A 27,545-nucleotide genomic window follows, 5' to 3' on the forward strand; every position below is an offset into this window, starting at 1 on the left:
CATAATATTGGGCACGAGACCCTGATTCCAAAGATGTGTCAATTATTAGGCTGTGTGTTGTATTTTCAATACAAACAGTGTTTTATCAGCTGCAGGACTAGACCTCACGTGACCAGCAGTCAGGCTAATCTGTGTAGTAGCTTGCTGACAATGTACAATGTACACAGGAAGCTGTCAGTCATTGGTCTGAGCGGGGTTATACACAGAGCAGAAGACTTGGCTCTGTTACATCTACATCATACAAAACAGGTATGTGCTTGGATTACGTAGCAAAAAACAGCTGACGGATTCCCTTTATAAGGCCTCTACAATCCCAATGGTCACTAAAACATGAATCTATAGTACTCTTCCAACTAAAGAGGGCTTGAGAGGAGCCCTGGTGGCCGGAGTGTCACTGATTTGTTATTTATTGCATATATAACTAAGTATACCAGCATACTTAATTTCTCAGCAACACTAGAATAGAAAGGGATGAGTGTACAACGGGGAACAATCCTGGCAGAATTAGAGGATGCATGTCAATTAAGATTTAAGATGCTTAAGACCCCCCCAACAAAAGCAAATGCAGGCGGCCACTCTTTTGGGCATTGCAGGGAAAATGCCTGCCCAGAAGTAGTCACCCGAGGTGAATCCCGCCACTTAGTAGCTACACCTCTGGGCAGACATTCCCTGAACCCATGGCAAGCCTTTGCATTCTGTTCAATAGAAGTGTCTCTGTGTGAAAGTCCCGGCATTTCTTCTATTTTTTCAGTTTGTGAATGCTAAAGGCATTTAGTTTATTTTTTCCTCTGCCCTTTCAAATGAAGGTTTAACATATAAGGAGGGATTATGCAAGCAGTGAGGGGGTGTAATATTTTTATCATGCATAAAATAGAGGCTCCTACATTACTTATGAAGTGGACTCAAAGGTCTGAACGCTTGGGATCCACTTCAGATCTTCAATGTCACACAGTAAAAACAGAAAAGTTTCAAAATTGAAAAAGCTATGGAATGCCGTCCATCCAGACGAAGGTAAAAAAAAACCCTGTGGCAAAGCCCCGTTTCATTAGTCTCATATACAGGCATGACATTTGCAATGCTATCATGTCTAGTATTCCAGCAATTTGTCATATTTAGCCCTAAATACTCCTGATGGCCAAGCTGTGCTGACAGTCCGGGGTAAGGTGTAAGAAATTCCACCATTTAAGGTGAATTTGTCTCCATCCATGGTCAGTCCTTGGTGTACTCAGTGCACACAACATCCCATTGGCATCCTCAGTGTTTTGAACGCTTAGTAAGGCTCACTATCATGTTGCATTTCAATCTAGTTTGCAAGCGAAGAAATGTTGCACTAAGAAATGAGTGCCCTGGAGCTAAAGCCCCCCATACATATTAGACTGATGTTGGCCACACCGACGGATATCGACAGGATCAGATAACACTCTAATATGTACAGGAGCACGGCCAACTGATTGTCGGAGGAAATGTCAATCGGTCATGTCCAATTTCAGACTGCAGATTACGTTGTTCTCCTGGAGATAAGTTGTCAGTAGAGGTCAGTTGGCGGCTATGTTGTAGACAACACAGGAGCACTGGGCTGAAGAAGGGCTACTATGTATGCTCGAATGGCTGTCGGTTGAACGATCGATCGCAGCGTTGTTCAGGTGATAGAAATGTAATGTGTATGGGGACGAATGACAAACAATTATCAGCAAAGAACAAATCAAATCCCTAAGATCTGGAGCATTGTTCTCTCAAGGCCTCGACGTACATTAGAGCAGGGTCCCCAACCTGTAGCTCTGGAGCCACATGTGGCTGGTGGTCCCATGAACTGTGGCTCGCAGCTGTCTGTCAGCTTGGTGCATTAGCTCCAGTTGTAGCAAACCGCTATGAAGAGCACATCTAAAAATGGTGAATTTTGTGAGCAGCCCTGCACAAAAGAGTAGATCTGGATGCACATATACTGGTCTTGGGGGTTTTGAGATGATTTAAGTAGGGTACACTGGAGACAAGATAACACCACCTGTCAGAAGAGGTGTTTGAAGCTGGATTTGACAGTGTCTTGGGAGTGCTTTGTAGGAGAAAACTGAATGGGGTATTGTAGGAACCCATGGATCTTTGTATACTGCTTTGGGATGATTGATTTTTGTGGAAAAGCTTTGGTTACCATTATTGTGAGGGGGCGGGAGCTGAATGTGGCTCGCGACGCTCTCTCAAGTCTGGATGTGGCTCGCGACTCTCTCAGAGCTGAATGTGGCTCTCAAGGTCAGAAACGTTGGGGACCTCTGCATTAGACTAATGTTGTCTGAACTTGCCTATGTCGACATATTTGGACGACACTATTATGTGTATGCGGCGCCACCCGACTGTTGGCCTGGGAAGATGTCGATCCTGCATGTCCAATTTTGGACATCTAATATGTGTGAATAGCTCTGCTGTCCCAACAAATCTAATGGCTAAAATAAATGCCCTCTATACGGGAATACAATCAGCTGAATAAGGATATGAATGGGTGCTTATTCACAATTATTGGCCTGAGCACATACGGCAGGGATATTTTGAAGAATGGGCAAATGCGAGTGTAAAAAATAATCACATGTCCCCTTGTAACCAGGGAATGTGCCGTCAACCATATACAAACTGCAAGGGCATCGAACAATCATACTAAGAATGGTTCATCCTCATGCAGTTTGCATCGGCCAAGGTTAAAGGAAAGTTGAAATAGTTCTAATCGAATTGTAATATTGTCACTCTCAATTGCAATAGGATGTGTTTACTACCATGAAGTTTAGTATTTAAGCCCTTCAAGACGCAGCCCTTTTTCGTTTTTAAGTTTTCGTTTTTCACTCCCCTCCTTCCCAGAGCCATATCTTTTTTATTTTTCCGTCAATATGGCCATGTGAGGGCTTATTTTTTGCGGGACGAGATGTACTTTTGAACAACACCATTGGTTTTACCATGTCTTATACTAGAAAACAGGAAAAAAATTCCAAGTGTGGTGAAACTGCAAAAAAAGTGCAATCCCACACTTGTTTTTTGTTTGGCTTTTTTGCTAGGTTCACTAAATGCTAAAACTGACCTGCCATTGTGATTTTCCAGGTCATTACAGGTTCATAGACACCAAACATGTCTAGGCTATTTTTTATCTAAGTGGTGAAAAAAAAATTCCAAACTTTGGTAAAAAAATAAATAAAAAAATTGCGTTTCCATTTTTCGTGATCTCGGGTCGGGTGAGGGCTTATTTTTTGCGTACCGAGCTGACGTTTTTAATGATACCACTTTTGTGCACATACGTTCTTTTGATCGCCCGTTATTGCATTTTAATGCAATGTCGCGGCGACCAAAAAAAGGAATTTTGGCGTTTTGTATTTTTTTCTCGCTACGCCGCTAAGCGATCAGGTTAATGCTTTTTTTTAATTGATAGATCGGACGATTCTGAACTTGGCGATACCAAATATGTGTATGTTTGATTTTTTTTATTGTTTTATTTTGAATGGGGCGAAAGAGGGGAGATTTAAACTTTAATATTTTTTTCATATTTTTTAAAATATAATTTTTTTAAACTTTTGTCATGCTTCAGTAGCCTCCATGGGAGGCTAGAAGCTGGCATAACCTGATCGGCTCTACTACATAGCAGCGATCATCAGATCGCTCCTATGTAGCTGAATTACAGGCTTGCTATGGGCGCTGACCACAGGGTGGCGCTCACAGCAAGCCGGCATCAACAACCATAGAGTTCTCAAGGAGACCTCAGCTTGTCATGCCGACGCATCGCTGATCCCCGATCATGTGACGGGTTCAGCGATGCGCGCATTTCCTGCCCGATGGCCGGAAGCGGTAGTTAAATGCCGCTGTCTGCATTTGACAGCGGCATTTAACTAGTTAATAGCAGCAGGTGGATCTCAATTCCACCTGCCGCTATTGTGCGCACATGTCAGCTGTACAAAACAGCTGACACGTCGCGACTTTGATGTGAGCTCAGCGCCGGAGCCCACATCAAAGGGGGAGACACGACATGCGCAGTACTAGTACGGTGCATGTCGTGAAGGGGTTAAAGCTGATAGAAGAGCTCATAAAAAGGTATCATCACACAGGGAATCTGTCAGTAGGACCAACCGTAATAAGACATTGATACGGTCATAAAGGTCATAGGAAGCTGAATGAAATGATACCTCGATATCGGAGATCTAAGGCTACTTTCACACATCAGGTTTTCGCCGTCAGGCTAAATCCGGCTAATTTTCAAAAAAACGGATCAGGCGAATGTTGCCGCCGGATCAGGTTTTTTCCCCATAGACTTGTATTAGTGCCGGATTGCACCGGATGACATTGCGTTTCGTCCGGTTTTCGCCGGCAAATCTGCAACTTCTGGTTTCTTGAAAAAACGTCCATAACAACATTTTTTGTCTCCAGCAAAAAAGCCTGAAGCGGCGGATCCGGTGCTTCCGGCTGTTTGCTAGAATGGAAGCCTATGGGAGACGAAAGGTGTCGGATCCGGAAAAAGGCGGATCCGGCGGCCTGATACGGTTTTGTAAACTGAGCATGCTCTAAATTATTTTTTTATCCAATAATCTAGATAGGCTAGCCGGATCCGTCAAAAAAACGGATCTGTCGCATCAGTTTTTCACAATCTGCGCTGGATCCAGTTTTTCCAACATTCGACGGAATTTAGCCTGACACTGAAAACCTGATGTGTGAAAGTAGCCTAATATCTTATTCCACAGAAATCCATGGTTTTCTTAAGTAAAGGAGCTGTTAAGGTCTCTGGGTGGGACATAGATCTCCCTGAGAATCTGCCTCCAGAGCTTATTTTGAATGAAAGAGGGCAGTACCAGTGTGAGACATGTGGCTCAGGAAAGCAGGCTGTTAATCATTACATGTCTCACATTGGTAGCGCCCCCATTCATTTATAATAAGCTCTAGATCTAGCTCAAATTCTCAGGCAGAACTATGTCCCACCCATAGATACTAACAGCTCATTTACGTATTAATAGAAATGTGTATGGTAATTCTCTCTCTGGAACAAGACATTAGATTGTAGATATCAAGGCACCAGTTTATTCAGCTTCCCATACCTTACATGCCAATAAAGACCGCTAAGGAGGTTTGATCCTACTCACAGACTCCCTTTAACTAAAGGGTAACAAATTAGTAAAGGTACCTTCACACTGAACAACTTTCCAACGAGAACGACAACGATCCGTGACGTTGCAGCGTCCTGGATAGCGATATCGTTGTGTTTGACATGCAGCAGCGATCTGGATCCCGCTGTGATATCGTTGGTCGGAGCTAGAAGGCCCGCACCTTATTTCGTCGTTAGGTCGGTGTGTATCGTCGTGTTTGACAGCAAAAGCAACGATGCCAGCAATGTTTTACAATGGTAACCAGGGTAAATATCGGGTTACTAAGCGCAGGGCCGCGCTTAGTAACCCGATATTTACCCTGGTTACCATTGTAAAAGTAAAAAAAAAAAAAACAGTACATACTCACCTTCTGATGTCTGTCACGTCCCCTGGCGTCCGCGCTGCTGCTCAGAGCTTCCTGCACTGAATGTGTCAGTGCCGGCCGTAAAGCAAAGCACAGCGGTGACGTCACCGCTGTGCTCTGCCGGCCCTGACACATTCAGTGCAGGAAGCTCTGAGCAGCAGCGCGGACGCCAGGGGACGTGACAGACATCAGAAGGTGAGTATGTACTGTTTTTTTTTTTACTTTTACAATGGTAACCAGGGTAAATATCAGGTTACTAAGCGCGGCCCTGCACTTAGTAACCCGATGTTTACCCTGGTTACCCGGGTGCTGCAGGGGGACTTCGGCATCGTTGAAGACAGTTTCAACGATGCCGAAGTCGTTCCCCTGATCGTTGGTCGCTGGAGAGAGCGGTCTGTGTGACAGCTCCCCAGCGACCTAAACAGCGACGCTGCAGCGATCGGCTCGTTGTCTATATCGCTGCAGCTTCGCTGAGTGTGACGGTACCTTAAGGGTACTGTCACACAGTGCAATTTTGATCGCTACGACGGCACGATTCGTGACGTTCTAGCGATATCGTTACGATATCGCAGTGTCTGACACGCAGCAGCGATCAGGGACCCTGCTGAGAATCGTACGTCGTAGCAGATCGTTTGGAACTTTCTTTCGTCGCTTGATCACCCGCTGACATCGCTGGATCGTTGTGTGTGACAGCGATCCAGCGATGTGTTCGCTTGTAACCAGGGTAAACATCGGGTAACTAAGCGCAGGGCCGCGCTTAGTAACCCGATGTTTACCCTGGTTACAAGCGTAAACGTTAAAAAAACAAACAGTACATACTTACATTCCGGTGTCTGTCCCCGGCGTCTCAGCTTCTCTGCACTGTGTGAGCGCCTGCCGGCCGGAAAGCGGGCACAGCGGTGACGCGGTGACGTCACCGCTCTGCTTTCCGGCTATGGTGCTCACACAGTGCAGAGAAGCGGAGACGCCGGGGGACAGACACCGGAATGTAAGTATGTACTGTTTGTTTTTTTAACGTTTACGCTGGTAACCAGGGTAAACATCGGGTTACTAAGCGCGGCCCTGCGCTTAGTAACCCGATGTTTACCCTGGTTACCTGTGGACTTCGGCATCGCTCCAGCGCCGTGATTGCAAAGTGTGACCGCAGTCTACGACGCTGGAGCGATAATCATACGACGCTGCGACGTCACGGATCGTGCCGTCGTAGCGACGAAAATTGCACTGTGTGACAGTACCCGTAGAGCATTGTAAGCTAAATCAGATTACCGTAGATAAAAGAGAAATGAAAGAACAACCTATTTAGAAGTGAGAACTTATCTTTCTACAAAAGTCACTGTGCCAAAGAATACAAAACAAATACCCAAAGAGAAGTATCCACACGGTTGCATGAGGTTTGACTGTTCCCTAATAACGCACCTTTCACATAACCTTCTACACTCTGCAAAGAGAGTGACGGGAGATCTATGGAGCCTCATAACGTGACAAGGTCTTTATACTATCCATTTGGGTTTAACTATATCACTTTTTTCTCTTTTTCTTATAGGAACTTTCATATGAAGTTATTTACTGGGCTTGTGCATTATAATTATTCAATCGTTATTCATTATTTTGCATACATACAGCCAAACTGTTTTGACCTTTTTAATATGTCGATCAATATAGCTAATAATCACCCAGGTGGGCATAATACAGTATTAAATAAAACAGGGTGCATCTTTATTGCCCACTTCACTGACTTTTTCTACTGATTAACAGACAACAAGCGTCCCTGTTAGCTTAGTGTATTATTATATAGGATTACGAACTTGGCTTCGTCTGTTCCCCCCAATACTCCCTGTTTTAATCTGCTGGGAGTGTTTTAAATTTTAACATTTTAGCCTTTTTATTTGAATGATTAATTTGGTTATTTAAATACATGATTTCCTTGTTGGATACCTCTTTTTAAGTATATAGACACAATAGAAGTCTGCATAGTGCCTAATATAAGATATACTATTCATTTGTTGAATATAGAGATACTGCAGCCTTTTTATGGACAATTTCATACTGCCACATTACCGCCTCCCCTGATGAACCCATGTTTGGGGGAAACGCGTCGAGAGCCTTTGTTTGATCTATGTGAGGAGTCACTCTATCAGGACCCACAACTGCCTGCATCTAACAGATGAGTACAATGCGGATATCTTTATTGCAGGGGCGAATGCTGTATATGCTGGCCTGGTGCCTGTAGTTGATGGGCGTAGTGACGCAGCATAATATGCTGATTGTGGTATTTATCTCTATATATATGGTTTATAAACATGTCTTATTGTAATAGTACCATGGTTGGTGACTTTATCTCTGGTGATATATTTTAGTCATTATGATGTTGCTGAGTACCTAGACTTTGTATTTCCCTGTATATATTTATGTGCATAGGATTTATCTGTCTCTTTACTCACAGCCTCACGTTTGCTACAGCACATTATATGTCATTTCAAGTTATTACAAGTCATCTGGCCTTCTGTTTCTGACTGTCTCCTTATAGGGTATAAACAGGAGAGTAGGGACAGCCATCGCACGAGCGGGGGCGCCGTTCTCGAATTCTTAGGGTGCCAACCTCCGCATTTAGGTAGGCGCATATATATACAGGTTTTTTGTAGTGTCTAGGGAATTTTCACCTATATCTGCACATCTATATAATTAAGTGCATGCCAACATTGGTGTATCACTGGTACTATTTTATGTGGGTTGGTATACCTCTATTGATTCATTGAGGTTCTTTGATAAGAGTCTACTTAGTTTATTCTTATCTGGGGAGTATATCTCCCGCTTGGTTTTTGACTTACCCACCATTCAGGCTATTTATTTTTTTTTGACTGCCCCCTGACGAAGCCTAACGCGAAACGCGCGTTGGGGCGTGGACGGTGACCCCTGGTACTCTGCATGATGGGTAAGACTGGAGGATTTGGGTGGTGGTATCTAGTGCACGATACCTGATCGCTATCTAGACGTTGGGACTTACTATATGAAATATGATAGTCACCCGTTCTCCTTATCTTCCCTTTGTTTTGTGACATGCACTATTTTGCACTTTACATATGAAATAGCTGCAGATGTACCTTGGGGATATCACTGTTTTTTCAGTGCTTCTATTTGTTCCCTTACTGAATTTTTTCTTGTTACCTTGTTGTTATATATGTACTGATTTGGTTCAATAAAAAGTGTATTTATATCTTTTTTACAAAAAAAGATTTGGACGTATACTCTGTTTTTTATGGTATTGATCTATGTTTGCAGGAGTGTCCTTGTTATATGTTGGTGATACGATCTCTTTTTATGATACATATAACACACTGCTATGAACGTGTGGATGAGATCGTATTTTCTTTGGTCCATACTGGGCTGTATGTATTATATTTATTTTTTAGGGTATTTTTGTTATTTATTACTGCAGCAAAGCATAATAGTAAAAATTTAAATACTATGTATCAAATGGAAACAGAAGCTTTATTCTTCATACAACCTAATTTCTAACACATCCTTGTCATTTAGTGACAAAAAAACCATCAGAAGGTGAAATTGGCATACTGGTAGAGCCGGAGGTTATATTGGTGTAATTGTCATTTACAGACATGCAGCCAAAGTATTTTAGAAAATGTACCGGACACATAGAAGGAAAACATTTCCGAACTAACTGTAACAATATATTTTATAGTTTTTCTTACCTGGGCACAATGCTTTCATACAACGTAATTCATTGAATGTTTTACCAGCAGATTTCCCGTAACAATAGACTATCATTTATTTCTCTCTCTTATATAGTACTGACATATTCCACAGCATTACAGACATGGCCATCACTAATTGCCATCAAGGGAACCTGTCACCCTCAAATCGAAGATGAGCTAAGCTCACCACCATCAGGGACTTATCTACAGAATTCTGGAATGCTGTAGATAAGCCCCCGATGTATCCTGAAAGATGAGAAAAAGAGGTTAGACTATACTCACCTGGGGGGGGCGGTCCGGTCCGATGGGCGTCGCGGTCCGGGGCCTCCTATCTTCTTGTGACGTCCTCTTCTTGTCTTCACGCTGCGGCTCTGGTGCAGGCGTGCTTTATCTGCCCTGTTGAGGGCAGAGCAGAGTACTGCAGTGCGCAGGCGTCGGGAAAGGTCAGAGAGGCCGGGCGCCTGCACACTGCAGTACTCTGCTCTGCACTCAACAGGGCAGATAAAGCACGCCTGCACCAGAGCCGCAGCGTGAAGACAAGAAGAGGACGTCACAAGAAGATAGGAGGCCCCGGACCGCGACGCCCATCGGATCGGACCGCCCCCCCAGGTGAGTATAATCTAACCTCTTTTTCTCATCTTTCAGGTTACATCGGGGGCTTATCTACAGCATTACAGAATACTGTAGATAAGCCCCCGATGCTGGTGGGCTTAGCTCACCTTCGATTTTGTGGGTGACAGGTTCCCTTTAAGATCTAAATTCCCTAGCAGTAAGTGTTTGTATGTTCTCTCCATGTATCCTTCCACAGTATAAAACTCCATGAAGATTTGTCTTTGGTCAGATTTGATCCCAGAGCAGTAAAGGAACTGTGCGTACCGCTAAACCACGGTGCTACCGTCATAAAGCCAAGGAGACACTGCACTTAGCCTACAGAATACACCAGAACTTTTCCTGGCTTCTACTATTACATTTCCATAGGACTAGGAAACCAAAGTGTGTTCTTTAGGCCTGTCTGGCAGGAAGGTGTATGCATGCCATTTTACTGTATAGGAAAGTTCAGAAGACTGCAATTTTCTATACAGAGAGACATCACACATAATATATACCTGGAGGTTTTTTTTTTTTTTTTTCCCCAATAGCAGTGTAAGGAAAAATGGAAAGACAATAAGACCTTCATCCAGACTGTGCCAACAGTACAGTGTATACGTTCTGGCTGTATACTCTTGACAGTAGTGACAAGTCCAGCGTATATCTAGCCTAAGGGCCACCATAAGTATTAGACTAGCATCACCCGAGCCAGTCACAATTGTGTATTGGCCTCCTGTCAGATGATGAGTGAAGGATCCAGTCAGATTTCCACAACTGATCCTTTTGCTCTCCACTGTCAGTGGAGTCTGGCAGCAGCTTCTACGTAGAGAAAACAGGAGGCCTCGGCAAGCCAAGCGTTCCTGTGCATGGAGATATTAGGAGACATAGCTAGTCAGCTGACAACTACCGAACGTTTATTGAGGTCTTAAAGAGGTTGTCCACTACTTTTACATTGGTGCTGACAGCCGACGGCAAGAAGTGCTTAGTTATGGAGCTGCTCAGTCTACGGATAGTATCCGAGCCGGGCACTGCACATCCGTCCCCTATTCAAATCCATAAGTGGCAGATGTGCAGTACCTGGCTGCAGCCACTATCAATAGATGGAGCAGCTCCGTAACTGAACATTTTCAGCCACCAGCACCAAAAGCAGCTGATGTCACACCCCGCTCCAATCAGACATCCTAAGGATAGGTCATCAATATAAAAGTAGTGGACAACCTCTTTAAAGGTGATCATCATCTACAATGTGGCACGTTACAAAGTTACAGTGGAGCTTTCGCATCACTTACTGTTCTAGTATCTGGTCATATTTAGCCAGGGCTTCTCTCTCAGCGGTGACTGCGCGTTCTTTCTCAGAAACAGCGTTGTCCTTTGCTTCCCTTAAATTCCTAAAATGAAGTAAAAACACAAAGTAACTATAAAATAATTAAGCCTTTATTAGCCTGCTTAATTACATAGTGTGAGGAGATGATTATTATTTATACAGACATAAACAGTAAGCTGCAGACATTTCGTTCTCTGCTAGCCATGAGCGACTACTCTCAGTACAATATACATATACAGGCTTTCAAAAGAACACCCATCACCTAAATACATGCCAGTCGGTATAGTGACCGGAGCTCCGGTTTTGTGACACAAAACGTTACATTTGCAGAACAGATATACGTTCACTGGTAAACACTGTCTGCAGATCCTAATGTTCGGGGTTCTGTAGAAGTAAGTGGAGCGCAGACTGTTACCGACTAACAACTGTCAGGTATTCAGCATTCAGTGCAATACTCGCACGCACTATTTGGCAGAGCGTGGTAGGAGCTAAAATCCAACAGGACCATTCTTGTGTCTCCCTACAGCTGCCATTGGGGGAGAGCCCCATGCACAATAGATGGAGGGCGGTCCGGCTGATATACATCCAGGGTGTATGGCCAGCTAGTTATTAAGCATTCCAGGTATTTCTCCCAGTTTACGACCACATGTTACTTCATTGAAATGATCAGGACTAGCAACGCAAATTCAGTGGAGGAATGGGAGGAATCTGCAGTGAAAATCTGAGTTGTTTGTTTTTCTGTGCGGAAAGTTAGAGTTACGTGTGAATGGCGTTTTATAAACTGTATCCATGTGTATTGTACAGCAATTTGCTGTAGATTAAAAGTGCGGAATTCAGACTGCCAATCCGCCACGTCTAAACATACCCTCGCAGCCTGTGGTGTCCAAGATGTTTACCTGGAGATGTTGTCCCTCTCTCTTAGTCTACATTAATAATTAAGCTTGAAAGCAGATAGAAACTGAAGAGTTTCTATCTCATGCTTATTATGAGATTATTAACTTGATAGACTGTTACCTGTGAATAGACAGAATTACCTAAAGCCTGTAATTAAGAGCAGTCGTCTACTTCCTCGACATGTTGTGGGCTGCTCAGTCCTGTACTGCCTATTGTCAAGTGCGGCTCATTGTTAATTCTATTAAATGTTGGTTGCGCTGATGTAATACCAGATTCGACACATTCTTAAAAAGACACACTGCAAATGTCAAAACTTCTCCCAACAAGTCAAAGTGATGAGCTCAATGGGACGCACCCAGAATGGCTTCACAACCAGCTAAATGGCAGCGAGAAGCAGCGATTTCAGGAGTTTCTTCTGCAATGGGATTTTATGTAAAGACGTGAAGGGCATCTCCAAAACTTACATAAAACAATGATGTAACGACAGGAAAGACAAGATACAAACACGAAAAATGCTTAGCAAGATGCTAAATACAGCAACAAACAAGGAGAAAAGATTTACTCCGCTGCTCACAGAATGCGGGACCCCTTCATTATAGCAGGGATATCAAACGTAAATACACAGAAGGACAAAAAGATTTGGACAAAGTCAAGGGCCAACCTTGATATTTATTAAAACTACAATTGAGGATGTCTTTATCATTTCTTACAGGAGATTGCCTGGCATATCATAAGCCCATAATGAGCCATTCTGTTATGGCTGTACGTACGTAGTGGTGGACAATCTCTTTACAAGTGTGCACATTAGAGGGTCATTTACACAATGTGGAGACAATGGGGGTTTTTCAATGTTTACTCAAATTTGCTGCAAAAATATCATATGAATGCTCCATGCGAATAAATGGCAAGACAAGCTGTACAAATACCTATAGCAAAACAAGAGAAAAACATATATGGTAGTAATAGTCTTAGGCTATGTTCACACATTAAAAGCTGCTTTTTACAGTACCAGTGAAAGCTATGAGACTACAGAAATCTCATGCACACGCTTGTTTTTTTTCCCTAACTGAATTGGAAAACTGCTTCTTTTTGAAAACTGCCGCAGGGGACTTTCAACGTTTTGTCCCACATAGAAAGCAATGAATAAGCGCAAAAACGCAGAAAACAACATTGCCATTAGTTTTTGCAGTGTTTTTAGTGAAATATATCAGGTACAGCAGAGTAGGAAACCCATTTATTTTTGTGATTTTCCCATGTTTAAACCAAAATGTCTTGGTCTTCTCACATAAGTATGGCAATTAGGATTAGCACAGGGTAATTAAATTAGTGATGTGTTAAAGTAAATAAATCCTGACCAACTCAATTCCAGATTAATGTGTGAAAGTAAACAATGCCTGACCAATATGTGTAAGTAAACAATGCCTGACCAATGTGTGAAAGTAAACAATGCCTGACCAATGTGTGAAAGTAAACAATGCCTGACCAATGTATGAAAGTAATGAATGCCCGATCAATGTGTGAAAGCAATGTCGAACCAATGTGTGAAAGTAAACAATGCCTGACCAATATGTGTAAGTAAACAATGCCTGACCAATGTGTGAAAGTAAACAATGCCTGACCAATATGTGTAAGTAAACAATGCCTGACCAATGTCTGAAAATAAACAATGCCTGACCAATGCGTGAAAGTAAACAATGCCTGACCAATGTGTAAAAGTATGCAATGCCTGTCCAACTGCATGGCCTGACTAATGTGTCAAAGTAAACAATGCCCAACCAACGCAATGCTCAGCCAATGTCTTAGGTAAGCTATGCCTGACTAATTCAACTTCCCCTGCTGTTTTTAAATTTTTGCAATTGTGTCTTTTCTCACGAACTGATAAGAAGTTTTTTGTTCAGAATAGTCACTATTATTTTCAGGCATAAAAATATTTTTCCACCAAATAATTTGATAAAATTGACCTTTTTTTTCTTTAAAAAACGTTTTATGGCTTCACATATGTCTTGCATTGGTGGTCTAACACCTTGTGTTGTTCATGCTTCTATGTTGAAAGCAAATCTCAACTTTGGGATCCTTAAAATCGCAATAAAAAAGCCAGCAAAACCTGATTTTTGTCTTCTGCAGCTTTTTCTTTTTTACTGCCAAGAGTTCATGGGTTGGCTGCAGAAAAAAAGCATCAAAAAAGCAATGTGTGAACATAGACTTATGCTTTAATGGGAATCTAGCAATAGGTGTTTGCTATCATCCAAGAACCTCATAATGTGAGGGCAGAAATCCTAGGAATGTGTGACCTATTAGGCTGTGTGCTGCAATTTCAACATAATCAGTGCTTTATCATCCAGAGATTATCACTACAGGACTACATGTCAAGTGCCAGGCAGTCAGGCTTATCTGTGTAACCCAGGACCCACCACTGATTGGCAGTTTCCTGACAATTCAGTGTACACAGGAAGCCGTCAGTCAGGGGTGTGGGTGGGCTTACACACAGCTGAGAAGTATTTGCTCTGCTACATCTACATAAGGATTATATCAAAGCTACACCAAGCAGCCCAGTAAGTGATACTTTGCTGGAATCAGGGTCTACATTATGTTGATATAAGATACCATAGCAAAAGCCTGCTGACAGGCTCCCTTTAATAGGTTTTTAATTAAAATTGTATTGCAAACCATTACCTGTTTTCCCGCTCATACATTTCTTTTGATGCTCCACGAAGTTGTTCAATTTCTTGATTTGTCTTCAATCTAATTTGTTCCAATTCATCTCGCAGTTTGTTTTCATATTCGGTTTTATAATGGTCTCTGCAATGAAAGGTATATACATGAGTCATAATGAAAAATACAGTGCACACGGATTCACACATGGCTCTCATTTTGGATTTGCAGGGGTCCCTTTGGGAAATGCGTGGTTGCTTCCGCCACTTGCATGCCCTGACTACCACTGCACCTATGGTCACCAACATCCCAAGGATGCATTGCGCGAAGGACGGAAATGACGTCGCAGTCGTGTGACCGACGTCATCTCCGGCCCTTCGCGCAATTCATCCTTGGGAACGGAGGCCGCCGCTCGCACCGCTGAGAGCCGGGGGCCGTCGGACGGTAAGTAGACCCATATTTTTTATTTTTATTCTTTTTTTTTACATGAATATGGATCCCAGGGCCTGAAGGAGAGTCTCCTCTCCTCCAGACCCTGGGAACCATCTGGACCACACACGCCGTATAAGACGACACACGGCGTACAAGATGACCCCGTCTTATACAGCGAGTATATCCCAAACTCCATATTTTGTATGGAAAAGTTGGGGGTCGCCTTATAAGCCCAGTCGTCTTATGCACCAGAAAATACAGTACTTTAAAGCGTTTCTATATGACCCATACTTGCATTTATCTAACAGAACAAATTAAGAAAATTACATAGCATTAAATATGGAAGTAAGAACAACTTTTTTGCTTGTTAAAAAATTAATTGGAAGCGAAAAAGAACAAAAGGCGGTGGCTGAAAATGACAAAGTACTGACCTGGAAGCAACATATTTTTCATACATCTCCTCTCTTGCTTTTTTGGCATCTTCCATCTGGCTCTGAAGCCTCTCCATGCGGTCCTCTTCATGGCTACAGCGAATATTCAGTTCCATGTTCTGTCGGTTTAGAAACTCTTTATCTTTTTGGAGCAGGGATACAGACTGTCGTAATGTGCTGACCTGTACAGTGGACAGAAATGCATTTACCTACAGGAAAATAAGCTGAATTTCTGTTTTTAACCAAATACTAAAAAGGTTAGCTTATTGATAAGTGACAAATCACATATAAAATGCCTGGAGACAAAGTTTCATCAATAACTGTTCATGTGAACGGACAAGTGTGCATGGGAAACAAGCAACAAGCATGGTGGAGAAGCCTCCGGGTGGCTGTTGACTGAAAGCTTATTGGGAGTTGCTCATTTCCCATATATATGAATACTGGGGCTCAGCCGAATGTAACCATGTCCATCATCGGGAAGAGTAGTAGAGATTCACCGCATACTCTCTTTGTTCATTTTCAAGTGTATTCACACAATTTATTCCAAAGTAAAAATCAGAAAAAAGTATTTTACAGGCCACAAGCAGTGCAGAAGTATAGAACCCAACGTTTCGACCCTCCTGGGTCTTAGTCATGGGATTAGGCCAAGCAGCCACACACTCAGCAGGGCGCGGGAGTGCCGCTGACCAGCCTCAGCCACAACGCCATTAGCAGCTTCTGGTTCCTAGACACCAAGGGTCCCTCTCTATACCCTTCACCCTCTACTCGCACACCTGAAACCAAGTAATCCCATGACTAAGACCCAGGAGGGTCGAAACGTTGGGTTCTATACTTCTGCACGGCTTGTGGCCTGTAAAATACTTTTTTCTGATTTTTACTTTGGAATAAATTGTGTGAATACACTTGCAAATTAACAAAGAGAGTGTGCGCGGTGGATCTCTACTACTACTTATGGGACTATCATAGTCCGTTCCACTTGCGCCTCATATTCTGGACCAGAGTGCGCACCATCTTCTCCTTATCATCATCGGGAAGAGGAGAATTAACAACTGTGGCAGCTTATCTCCCAAGAGACAGGGCATTCTCACATGGTCAAGCCTTGTTACCCTTTAACATCTGCACATCCCATGTTAGTCAATCATTGGGTTCAACTAACAATCATCTAATGTATATGGTCACCAATAGACATCAGATATGTCTTTTCTGTGGGGCTTATAGCTCTATGTACTAATGTCTGCATTTTGCATAAACCAGCTAGTAGACATTAAACGCTAAAATGTCCCTTTAATTTAGCTCTTCCTATTCCAAAAGTTTGCAGGGAATGCAAGTCAAGAGTTAGAAGAGCTAAAGCCAGTAATGAAGTAAGGTTTGCACGGGAGACCAAAAGCAATAAAAAAGGATTTTGGAGATATGTCAAAAGTAAAAGAAAAGTCAAAGATGCTAAAGGATTTTAACAGGATGAAAAGTGGTCAAAAATGATGTTGAGAACGTTGAACTTTTAAATTCTTATTTTGCATCTGTGGAAATTGCCGAACCATTAGCCAAAATCTTTGAAAAATCCTGGAGAACAGGAGAAGTCCCAGAAGATTGGAGAAGAGAAAATGTTGTCCCTATCTTAAAAAAAGGAAAAAAGATGGAGCTAGGAAATTACAGTCCAGTGAGCCTTACTTCTATACCAGGAAAGATCTTTGAACAAATTATTAATCAGCATGTATGTACAGTACAGACCTAAAGTTTGGACACACCTTCTCATTTAAAGATTTTTCTGTATTTTCATGACTATGAAAATTGTAAATTCACACTGAAGGCATCAAAACTATGAATTAACACATGTGGAATTATATACTTAACAAAACAGTGTGAAACAACTGGAAATATGTCTTATATTCTAGGTTCTTCAAAGTAGCCACCTTTTGCTTTGATGACTGCTTTGCACACTCTTGGCATTCTCTTGATGAGCTTCAAGAGGTAGTCACCGGAAATGGTATTCACTTCACAGGTGTGCCCTGCCAGGTTTAATAAGTGGGATTTCTTGCCTTATAAATGGGGTTGGGACCATCAGTTGTGTTGAGCAAAAGTCTGGTGGATACACAGTTGATAGTCTTTCTGAATAGACTGTTAGAATTTGTATTACGGCAAGAAAAAAGCAGCTAAGTAAAGAAAAACGAGTGGCCATCATTACTTTAAGAAATGAGTTTAGTCAGTCCAAAAAATTGGGAAAACTTTGAAAGTGTCCCCAAGTGCAGTTGCAAAAACCATCAAGCGCTACAAAGAACCTGGCTCACATGAGGACCGCCCCAGGAAAGGAAGACCAAGAGTCACTTCTGCTTCTGAGGATAAGTTTATCCGAGTCACCAGCCTCAGAAATCGCAGGTTAGCAGCAGCTCAGATTAGAGACCACGTCAATGCCACACAGAGATCTAGCAGTAGACACATCTCTACAACAACTTTTAAGAGGAGACTTTGTGCAGCAGGCCTTCATGGTAAAATAGCTGCTAGGAAACCACTGCTAAGGACAGGCAACAAATAGAAGAGACTTGTTTGGGCTAAAGAACACAAGGAATGGACAACAGACCAATGGAAATCTGTGCTTTGGTCTGATGAGTCCAAATTTGAGATCTTTGGTTCCAACCACTGTGTCTTTGTGCGACGCCGAAAAGGTGAACGGATGGACTCTACATGCTTGGTTCCCACCGTGAAGCATGGAGGAGGAGGTGTGATGGTGTGGGGGTGCTTTGCTGGTGACACTGTTTGGGGATTTATTCAAAATTGAAAGCATACTGAACCAGCATGGCTACCACAGCATCTTGCAGCGGCATGCTATTCCATCTAGTTTGCGTTTAGTTGGACTATCATTTATTTTTCAACAGGACAATGACCCCAAACACACCTGCAGGCTGTGTAAGGGCTATTTGACCAAGAAGGAGAGTGATGGGGTGCTACGCCAGATGACCTGATGGTTTGGGGTGAGCTGGACCGCAGAGTGAAGGCAAAAGGGCCAACAAGACCATTTCCGGGGACTACCTCTTGAAGCTGATCAAGAGAATGCCAAGAGTGTGCAAAGCAGTCATCAAAGCAAAAGGTGTCTACTTTGAAGAACCTAGAATATAAGACATATTTTCAGTTGTTTCACACTTTTTTGTTAAGTATATAATTCCACATGTGTTAATTCATAGTTTTGATGCCTTCAGTGTGAATTTACCAATTTTCATAGTCATGAAAATACAGAAAAATCTTTAAATGAGAAGGTGTCCAAACTTTTGGTCTGTACTGTAAGTACTTGAATAAGAATACAGTAATTAACCCGAGACAGCATGGGATTATTGCAAACAAGTCATGCCAAGCTAATCTAATTTCCTTCTATGATGGAATTACTGGCTGAGTGGAACAGGGAAATGAAGTAGATATAGTATATCTCGACTTCAGCAAAGCAATTGATAAAGTATCTCATACTATCCTTATTGAAAATATTACCAAATGTGGGATTGACAAGGCTACGGTTAGGTGGATTCATAACTGGCTCAGTGATGATTGTACTCAAAGAGTGGTAATAAATGGTTGCATGTCCAATTGGAAAAAAGTTTTTCAAGTGGGGTACCACAAGGCTCTGTCCGCACCCCAGTGTTGTTCTGCATTTTTATAAATAATCTAGATAAGAGAACTAAAGGTAAATTAATCAAATTTGCAGACGATGCAAAGCCAGGAGGGATAGCTAACACTAGATAAGCTTGAACAATGGGCAGTGACTAACAGAACGGTATTTAACAGGGAGAAATGCAAAATTCTACCTCTGGGGAAGAAAAAAAACTAAAATTACATCTATAGAATGGGAGGAATAGAACTAAGCAACAGCACAAGTCTTGGGTATACTAATAAGTCACAGACTCAACAGTGTGACGCAGCAGCAAAAAAGGCAAACACAGTTCTAGGATGTGTTAAGAGAAGCATAGAGTCTATATCACGTGAAGTAATTATCCCCATCTACTCCTCCTGTGTCAGGCTCATCTGGAATACGGTGTCCAGTTATGGGCACCACATTCTAAAAAAAGACATTGAGAAACTGGAGCAAGTTCAGGGAAGAGCTGGTAAGCAGACTTCAAAGTATGTCCTACAAGGAACGGTTAAAGGATCTGGGAATGTATAACTTGCAGAAAAGAAGACTGAGGGGAGACTTAATAGCTGTCTACAAATATCTGAAGGGATGTCACAGTGCAGAGAGATCATCATTACCGTATTCTCATTTGCACTGGAAACACGAAAAGCAATGGATTGAAACTGAAAGGGAGAAGATACAGATTAGATATGAGAAAAAAACTTTTTGACAGTGAGGGTGATCAATGAGTAGAACAGGCTGCCATGAGAGGTGGCGAGTTCTCCTTCAATGGAAGTCTTCAAAGAGAGGCTAGACAGACATCTGTCTGAGATGGTTTAGTGATTCCTGCACTGAGCAGGGGGTTGGACACGATGACACTTGAGGTCCCTTCCAACTCTAACATTCTATGATCCTAAGTAAGACAAGCAATCACTGTAACACTTTAGGTTCAGAAATATAAAAGTCCACCCTATTCTTTCTATGGGGATCCAGCTATAGACCCGGAAAGTCTATGGGCAACTTAGAAGAAGCTGTAGAATTAAAGGGGTATTCTCATCTCCAAGATCCGATCATGTCCCAATATGTTGTAGGTGTATTAATAATAATATTCGCAAATATCTCCAATTAGAAATGAAGGATAGTTTTTTCTGATCCGCTATGTCTCTTTCTTCATGTGCAAGCATTGCAGGACCTTAGGTATCCATGGGAGTGTGGGAGGAAACCGGACTACCCGAAGAAAAACCTTGGCACCAAAACTGCACAGAACGCACTGGAGGAAACTCCACGGGACATGCTATTTTAGGCGAGAATATCTCTGTATGGAAAGAAGCTGATAAAGCCAGTATAAATGTTAGATATGAAGCAAGTGGAACAGTAACGCAATATTAATATTGAGTAAAAGAACGGACCAATGGCCAAATTCTTAAAAGAGTAACTATTGTTAACAAGATACAGGCATCCACATGGCACCAAAAAGCCTGAATGATGGTATCAATAAAGGCATATAAGAGAGGCAGATGGTAGAAAACTAGTTTTATAATATATAAAGTGCAAAAAGGACAAATATAAAAACATTAAAAAAGAGGGGGAAGGTAGAAGAGTCTGAGGGAAACAACGACTCAACCACCAATACAAAGTCCATATAATAATAATAATAAATGGACATATAAGAATCTCCCAAATAACGATTCAACAATATGGAAAATGTGTATAGCAACATACAATAGATATATATAAATGCACTGTGCAGCATGTACATGTATTACGCTACCCATAATTACGACACATCACTCAGGAACAGTCTAGTGCCCGATGACAAACCTGTCCAACAAAAGTTAAAAGTACTTAGCAAAGATGAAATATGTGTGAGCTATCCCACGTTGTATACTTGTGATTAAAGTCAGATCAAGGAACTGACAAACAACCTGAGGCAACAACGCTCGGCAGTGTCATAAATGGGGATAAAGGGGGAGAGGGTACCAAGCCCCACATGCTACACCACAACTGGTGGGTTCATCAGGGGATTCAGTTGTGAGAAGTATTAGGGTATGTTCACACATTCCGTTTTTGCAGTCTTTTTGTTGCACCGAAGAAAAAACATGAGAGTGAATAATAGAATCTTAGAGTTGGAAGGGACCTCCAGGGTCATCGTGTCCAACCCTCTGCTCAATGCAGGATTCACTAAACCATCTCAGATGTCTGTCCAGCCCCTGCTTGAAGACTTCCATTGAAGGAGAACTCATCACCTCTCCTGACAGCTGTTCCACTCATTGATCACCCTCCCTGTCAAAAAGTTTTTCCTAATATCTAATCTGCATCTTCTCCCTTTCAGCTTCATTCCATTGCTTCTCATGTTTCCATGTGCAAATGAGAATAAAGATGATCCCTCTACACTGTGACATCCCTTCAGATATTTGTAGACAGCTATTAAGTCACCTCTTAGCCTTCTTTTTTGCAAGCTACACATTGCCAGATCCTTTAACTGTTCCTCATAGGACATAGTTTGCAGTCCACTCACCATCCTGGTAGCTCTTCTTTGAACTTGCTCCAGTTTTTTACATATTTTTTTTTTAAATGTGGTGCCCAGAACTGGACACATTATTCCAGATGAGGCCTGACCAATGAGGAGTAAAGGGAGATAACTACTTCACGTGATCTAGACCCTATGCTTCTCTTAATACATCCTAGAACTGTGTTTGCCTTTTTTGCTGCATCACACTGACTCATGTGCAGTCTGTGATCTATTAGTATACACAAGTCTTTTTCACACGTGCTGTTGCTTAGTTCTATTCTTCGCATTCTGTAGAGTGGTGGCAGGAAACATGCTGCATACTATATGCGTGTTTTTGCAGCACTTTCACCCAATCGTTTTAATGGATGAGAAGTGGTACAAAAATGCAGAAAAAATTGACATGCTGCATCTTGGAAAAAAATACAGAAGGGCTCAAAATACAAGTGGAAAAAAAACAGGGTGCACAACAAGACTTCAGAAATCTCATTAATTATGCTAGTACTGTAAAACACAGCAGATTTTATGCTCCAAATATGCTGTGAAAAATATGCAGCAAAAACGCCATGTGTGAACATACCCTTAAAGCTGTGCCGGATTTGCAAGCAGCGATAATGATAACATTACATTGGGAAGTTGCATTACAGTGATACTTTTGTGGCCATCTTCCTCCCAAGCTCTGGCTGTGTATAGGACTTAAGGCAATAACTTTCAGATTAGCCATAAAGTCTTTCCTGCTTATGGCAAAGATGCCAGGTTTTCTGCATTTATTTCCATAGCGCCTTGGTGTGAAATCCTATGGACAGATGTTACTTATGCATGTATGGGTTTTCACTCACAGCAAACAGAGATGGTGATGAAGAATTGAAATGGAAAGTTAGAACTTTGCAGAACTTTTCAGTACGTCGTGATTCACTATTGACATAAGACTAACACGCCTTTAATGCTAACTCTCCAGGATTTGTGAGCTAAGAATAGCTAACCTTTATATAAAATACAATACTAATGGAACACCAATAGAAGCGTCAGAGTAAGAGAAATGACAGAATCAATGGCCGGGAACCCAGACTTTCAGGGCACTGATTCGGGTGATATTTAGGACTTAATACTTTATACATACATTGCTATTAGTCACGCCACAGTCAGTTATATGGGAGGGTGGCCTGCCTGTAAAGCAGCACCAACCACACAAGGAAGTATTTCATTCTTATTGTTGGCATCTCATTTACTTCCCAAATATTTTCTCAACCGAGACATTCCCAGTGGTAAGACAACCAAGGTGTCCCAGAATCATGCATTATGCCATTCAAATAAAGGGAGAAGCAGACGGACTAGACTACGCTGTATTTCCATAGCATACAAGTATCCCTTATTCCACATAATGCAGCCAGTTTGGGAGAAATGCCCACTATCCTGCGGTACAGATTGCTGCAGCAAACAATTGGGTTGTTTCTACTGACTACATAATCAAATATTAAACAGTAGTAAAGCCCCCATACGCAGACTAATATCGGCCAAACCCGCTGATATCAACAGAATCAGCCGACATTGTCAGGGACCAAGGTCAACTGATTATCAGGAGACATGAGTGCTTGGTCTGTGCATGAGAGAGCCGACCGAGACGACTGTTGGCCGAACGATCGGATGAAGCTTCGTTCAGCTGACAGCCATCTTAATCTGTATGGCCAACTTAACAGAGTCCCTACCTTTTACCTGTTATATTACAATTTTACAGGGCACCAGATTCTATTGGGGTTTCTACCCAATAGGCCACAGTTGGAAGAACGCACCTCATTCTCACAAAACACATCCTACAGTTTAGCCCGATCAGTGGCTGCAAGAGCACCCCACAAAGTAAGGGCTTCCTATAGGTGGCTACTGCTTTCCTGACAGCCATAGACAGATGACATCTTTATTTTCCCAATGAAAACTGAAAAGGGAAATAGGAAAAGTCAGCTCACCGAAATGCCTTGCACCTTGTTCATGAATGTCATCTGTGCTGAGCAGTCCCAGTCTCAGACTCAGTCGATGAAGGAAAAAAATGAAGTTCTTCAACGATGAAACACGATGATTAATGCTTATCGCTGAAACGCAAAGGTTTTTTTTTTTTATATGTGCATCATTTGCACAGTTACCCACACTGGTTAGTTACAATTTTAAATGGTTTAACCCCTTTCTGCCAGCTGACAGAATAGTACGTCAGCTGGCAGTATGCCTCTTTTTGAGGTGGGCTCCGGCGGTGAGACCACCTCAAAGCCGTGACAGGTCAGCTGTTTTCAACAGCTGACATGTGCGCGCAATGGGCGTGAGCGGAATCGCGATCCGCCAGCGCCCATTAACTAGTTAAATGCCGCTGTCAAACTCAGACAGCGGCATTTAACAAGCGCTCCCGGCCGCGTGGCCGGAATTGCTCGCACCGATGGTCGGCGCTCATAGCAAGCCTGCAATTCTGCTGCATAGAGGTGATCTGTGCATCACCTCTATGTAGCAGAGGTGATTGAGTAGTGCATGGTTCTAGCCTCCCATGGCTATTGAAGCATGCCAAACAAAAAAAAAAGTGATTAAAAATAAAGGATTAACCTGATCGCTAAACGGCGTAGCGAGAGAAAAAATAAAAACGCCAAAATTACATTTTATTGGCCGCCCCGACATAGCATTAAAATGCAATAACGGGCGATCAAAAGAACGTATCTGTACGAAAATCGTATCATTAAAAACGTCAGCACGGCACGCAAAAAATAAGCCCTCACCCGGCCCCAGATCACGAAAAATGGAGACGCTAACGTTATCGGAAAATTGCAAAATTTGTATATTTTTTTTTTAAGCAAACTTTGGAATTTTTTTTTTACCACTTAGATAAAAGAGAACCTAGACATGTTTGGTATCTATGAACTTGTAATGAACTGGAGAATCATATTGGCAGGTCAGTTTTAGCATTTAGTGAACCTAGCAAAAAAAAGCCAATCAAAAAACAAGTGTGGGATTGCACTTTTTTTGCAACTTCATCGCACTTGGATTTTTTTCCCGTTTTCTGCTACACGACATGGTAAAACCAATGGTATCTTTCAAAAGTACAACTCGTCCCGCAAAAAATAAGCCCTCACATGGCCATATTGACGGAAAAAATAAAAAAGTTATGGCTCTGGAAAGAAGGGGAGCGAAAAACGAAAAAAGTTCCGGGGTGAAGGGGTTAAATGAAAAGCTGTTTTTATCCCTTTATTGGAATTATATTTTTTTCTTCATCGCTGGAGAACTTTCCTTGATTTTTTTCCTACATTTTTATTTTGGTTCCCCCATGAATTCAGAAGTGAGTCTGTAAGGTCAGGCTTCTTGTGTCAATTTCCGTAATTTCATTTTGGTTACAGATTGCCTCCCTTTAGAGCAATATGAGCTTGGCCCAACCAAAATCATCACTATGCTGTACTTAGTAGTCCAAAGAAGAGGAGCAGCACACCACTGTTTGTGAATAAGGAAATGTTTAAATTTACCCCATGGCGGCGATGTTTCGGTTCAATATAGCGAACCTTTTTCTCTATATTGAACTGAAACGTCGCGGCCGCCATGGGCTAAATAAAACAGCTCCTTATTCACAAACAGTGGTGTGCTGCTCCCGTTCTTTGGACTACTATATACAAGGTTTGGTATATGCCTGCGGGAGATTTTTTTTGTGCACCCGGACTCTCTATGTGCTGAAAGTGCTGCTGTTTTCCTATTTCTTATGCTGTGCTTATACATTTTGTACCATGGTGAGGAGGTAGTCATCATGCAGCGCCTACAGTCTTCTGAGAGTATAACAGTACAGTTTACTTAAAGTCCTGTAAGATGTGTTTGTTTGGTTTTTCTATTGAAGAAAACAAAAAAAGCCCTCAATGAACATTGGAAAGTGAAGTGACCAGCTCTCTGACCCGGTGACGTCAGCACTTTCCGAGACATCATTTCTACAGTAGTGGGTGTGAAGCATCCAGTATACAGCAGTGATGAGGATATAGCAGAACATAGTGCATGGGATGGTTTACTGACCGGCTGAAAGGTCCTCCTGGTGTTTTGGTCTATACTTTTAGTTATGCATTTTATGGTTACTTACCTCCTGAGCCAAATCAATTCTTTCCTTCGATTGTGTTTTATGTGCAGCATCCAGTATTTCAAAATGTCTCCTCAGTTCCAATAAGTCCCGTTCAAGTGTATCTCGTTCACTATTGCAAGATATAAAAAAATGCATTAAAAAATCAAAGCTTTATCTAATGCAATTTTAATTAAACAAATCATTCCTACATAGTAGAGATGAGCAGACCAATTTGTGCTTCCCTGGTCCGGCATCAACTCCGGTCCCCTGGTCTTCGTTTCCGCCTCTGTCAAACTCAACAAGGAATCTCGGGCACCTCTGGCGCTAACTAGACCCCAAAACATCAGGGGGCATAGTGATTATCAAAGGTGCCCAAGATGTGTAAAACTTAAGACCAACTACAATGGAGGAGCAGATAGGTTGACAGACCAGGGCAGCACAAATCTAACTGGTCATCAGTAATAGATATCCCAGATCACACTCAGGTATAGTATGTACCTGGCCTGGATTATAGACACAGCGATATGGTAGGGACCCCAACCCAACGGACCACTTCTGATTACTATATTGTGGGCAACATGGAGGTAACTGGATGAATAATTAAAAGTTGGGGCCAGAAACCCACATTGACAGATATATGAATAATATTTGATACAGACAAATGAATCTATTTTATTAATTTCCCACTTAAAAGTGATTTTTAACTCTACATGACTACTTTTGTCGGAATTTGTCGGTCTAAAAACTGTAACTGTGAAAGCTTATACACTGAAGACCCCATACACAGACTGTCATCTCAATCCGCCAACATTGACGGCTTCAGCCGATGATCTAATGTGAATGAGTGCCGCACGCAGGAGAGATGGTGATCGCGCATGTCAGATTTCGTGAGTACGATTGTATTGTTCTCCCAGAAATAAGCCACCGGCTGAAGTGTCAGTTGGAGGATTTCTCAGAGAACACAGGAGTGCTTGTCCCATTGTCCCAATAAGCGTTCCCTTGTATGGGAGAGTTGGATGAGATGGCTGTCAGCCACCAGCCATCCACTGTGTATGGCTACTATGAATCAGTGGTTAGCACTGTTACTGTGCAGCACTGGTGTCCTGGGGTCCAATCCCACCTCGATCACATCTGCAAGGAGTTTGTATTTTCTCCCTGTGTTTGTGTGGGTTTCCTCCGGGTACTCCGGTTTTCTCCTAAACTGCAAAGACATACTGATAGGGAATCTAGATTATGGGGACAGTGACAAAGATGACCGTAAAGCGCTACAGAATATGATGGCACTATATACACTACCGTTCAAAAGTTTAGGGTCACTCAGACAATTTTGGGTTTTCCATGAAAACTCATACTTTTAATAATCAAATGAGTTGCCACATGAATTTAAAATCTAGTCCAGACATTGACGAGGTTCGAAAAAAAGATTTTTATTTGAAATAATAATTTTCTCCTTCAAACTTTGCATTCGTCAAAGAATGCTCCCTTTGCAGCAATTACAGCATTGCAGACCTTTGGCATTCTAGCAGTTAATTTGCTGAGGTAATCTAGAGAGATTTCACCCCATGCTTCCAGAAGCCCCTCCAACAAGTTGGTTTGGCTTGATGGGGTTGAGATCTGGTGACTGCGCTGGCCACTCCATTACAGATAGAATACCAGCTGCCTGCTTCTTCCCTAAATAGTTCTTGCATAATTTGGAGGTGTGCCTTGGGTCATTGTCCTGTTGTAGGATGAAATTGGCTCCAATCAAGCGCTGTCCACAGGGCATGGCATGGCATTGCAAAATGGAGTGATAGCCTTCCTTTTACCTTATATACTGCTCAAAAAAATAAAGAAAACACTAAAATCCCATATCCTAGATATCACTGAATGAAATATTCCAGTTAC

The 27,545-nt window shown here is 42.1% G+C and overlaps 1 protein-coding gene across 3 annotated transcripts in view; it reads right to left on the reverse strand.

Annotated features, from left to right (window-relative positions):
- Window positions 1-27,545, reverse strand: part of PIBF1 (progesterone immunomodulatory binding factor 1) — a 283,033-nt gene that overhangs the window by 198,225 nt on the left and 57,263 nt on the right. For all 3 annotated transcript variants that reach the window (XM_077297253.1, XM_077297252.1, XM_077297251.1), the window contains exons 7-10: window positions 25,683-25,791; window positions 15,498-15,679; window positions 14,656-14,781; window positions 11,054-11,152 (exon numbers count right to left, since the gene is read on the reverse strand). In XM_077297253.1, coding sequence (XP_077153368.1) covers window positions 11,054-11,152; window positions 14,656-14,781; window positions 15,498-15,679; window positions 25,683-25,791 — 516 coding nt within the window. The remainder of the gene's footprint in view (window positions 1-11,053; window positions 11,153-14,655; window positions 14,782-15,497; window positions 15,680-25,682; window positions 25,792-27,545) is intronic.

Source organism: Ranitomeya variabilis, chromosome 3, assembly GCF_051348905.1.
Source record: "Ranitomeya variabilis isolate aRanVar5 chromosome 3, aRanVar5.hap1, whole genome shotgun sequence".
Lineage (NCBI taxonomy): Eukaryota > Metazoa > Chordata > Amphibia > Anura > Dendrobatidae > Ranitomeya > Ranitomeya variabilis.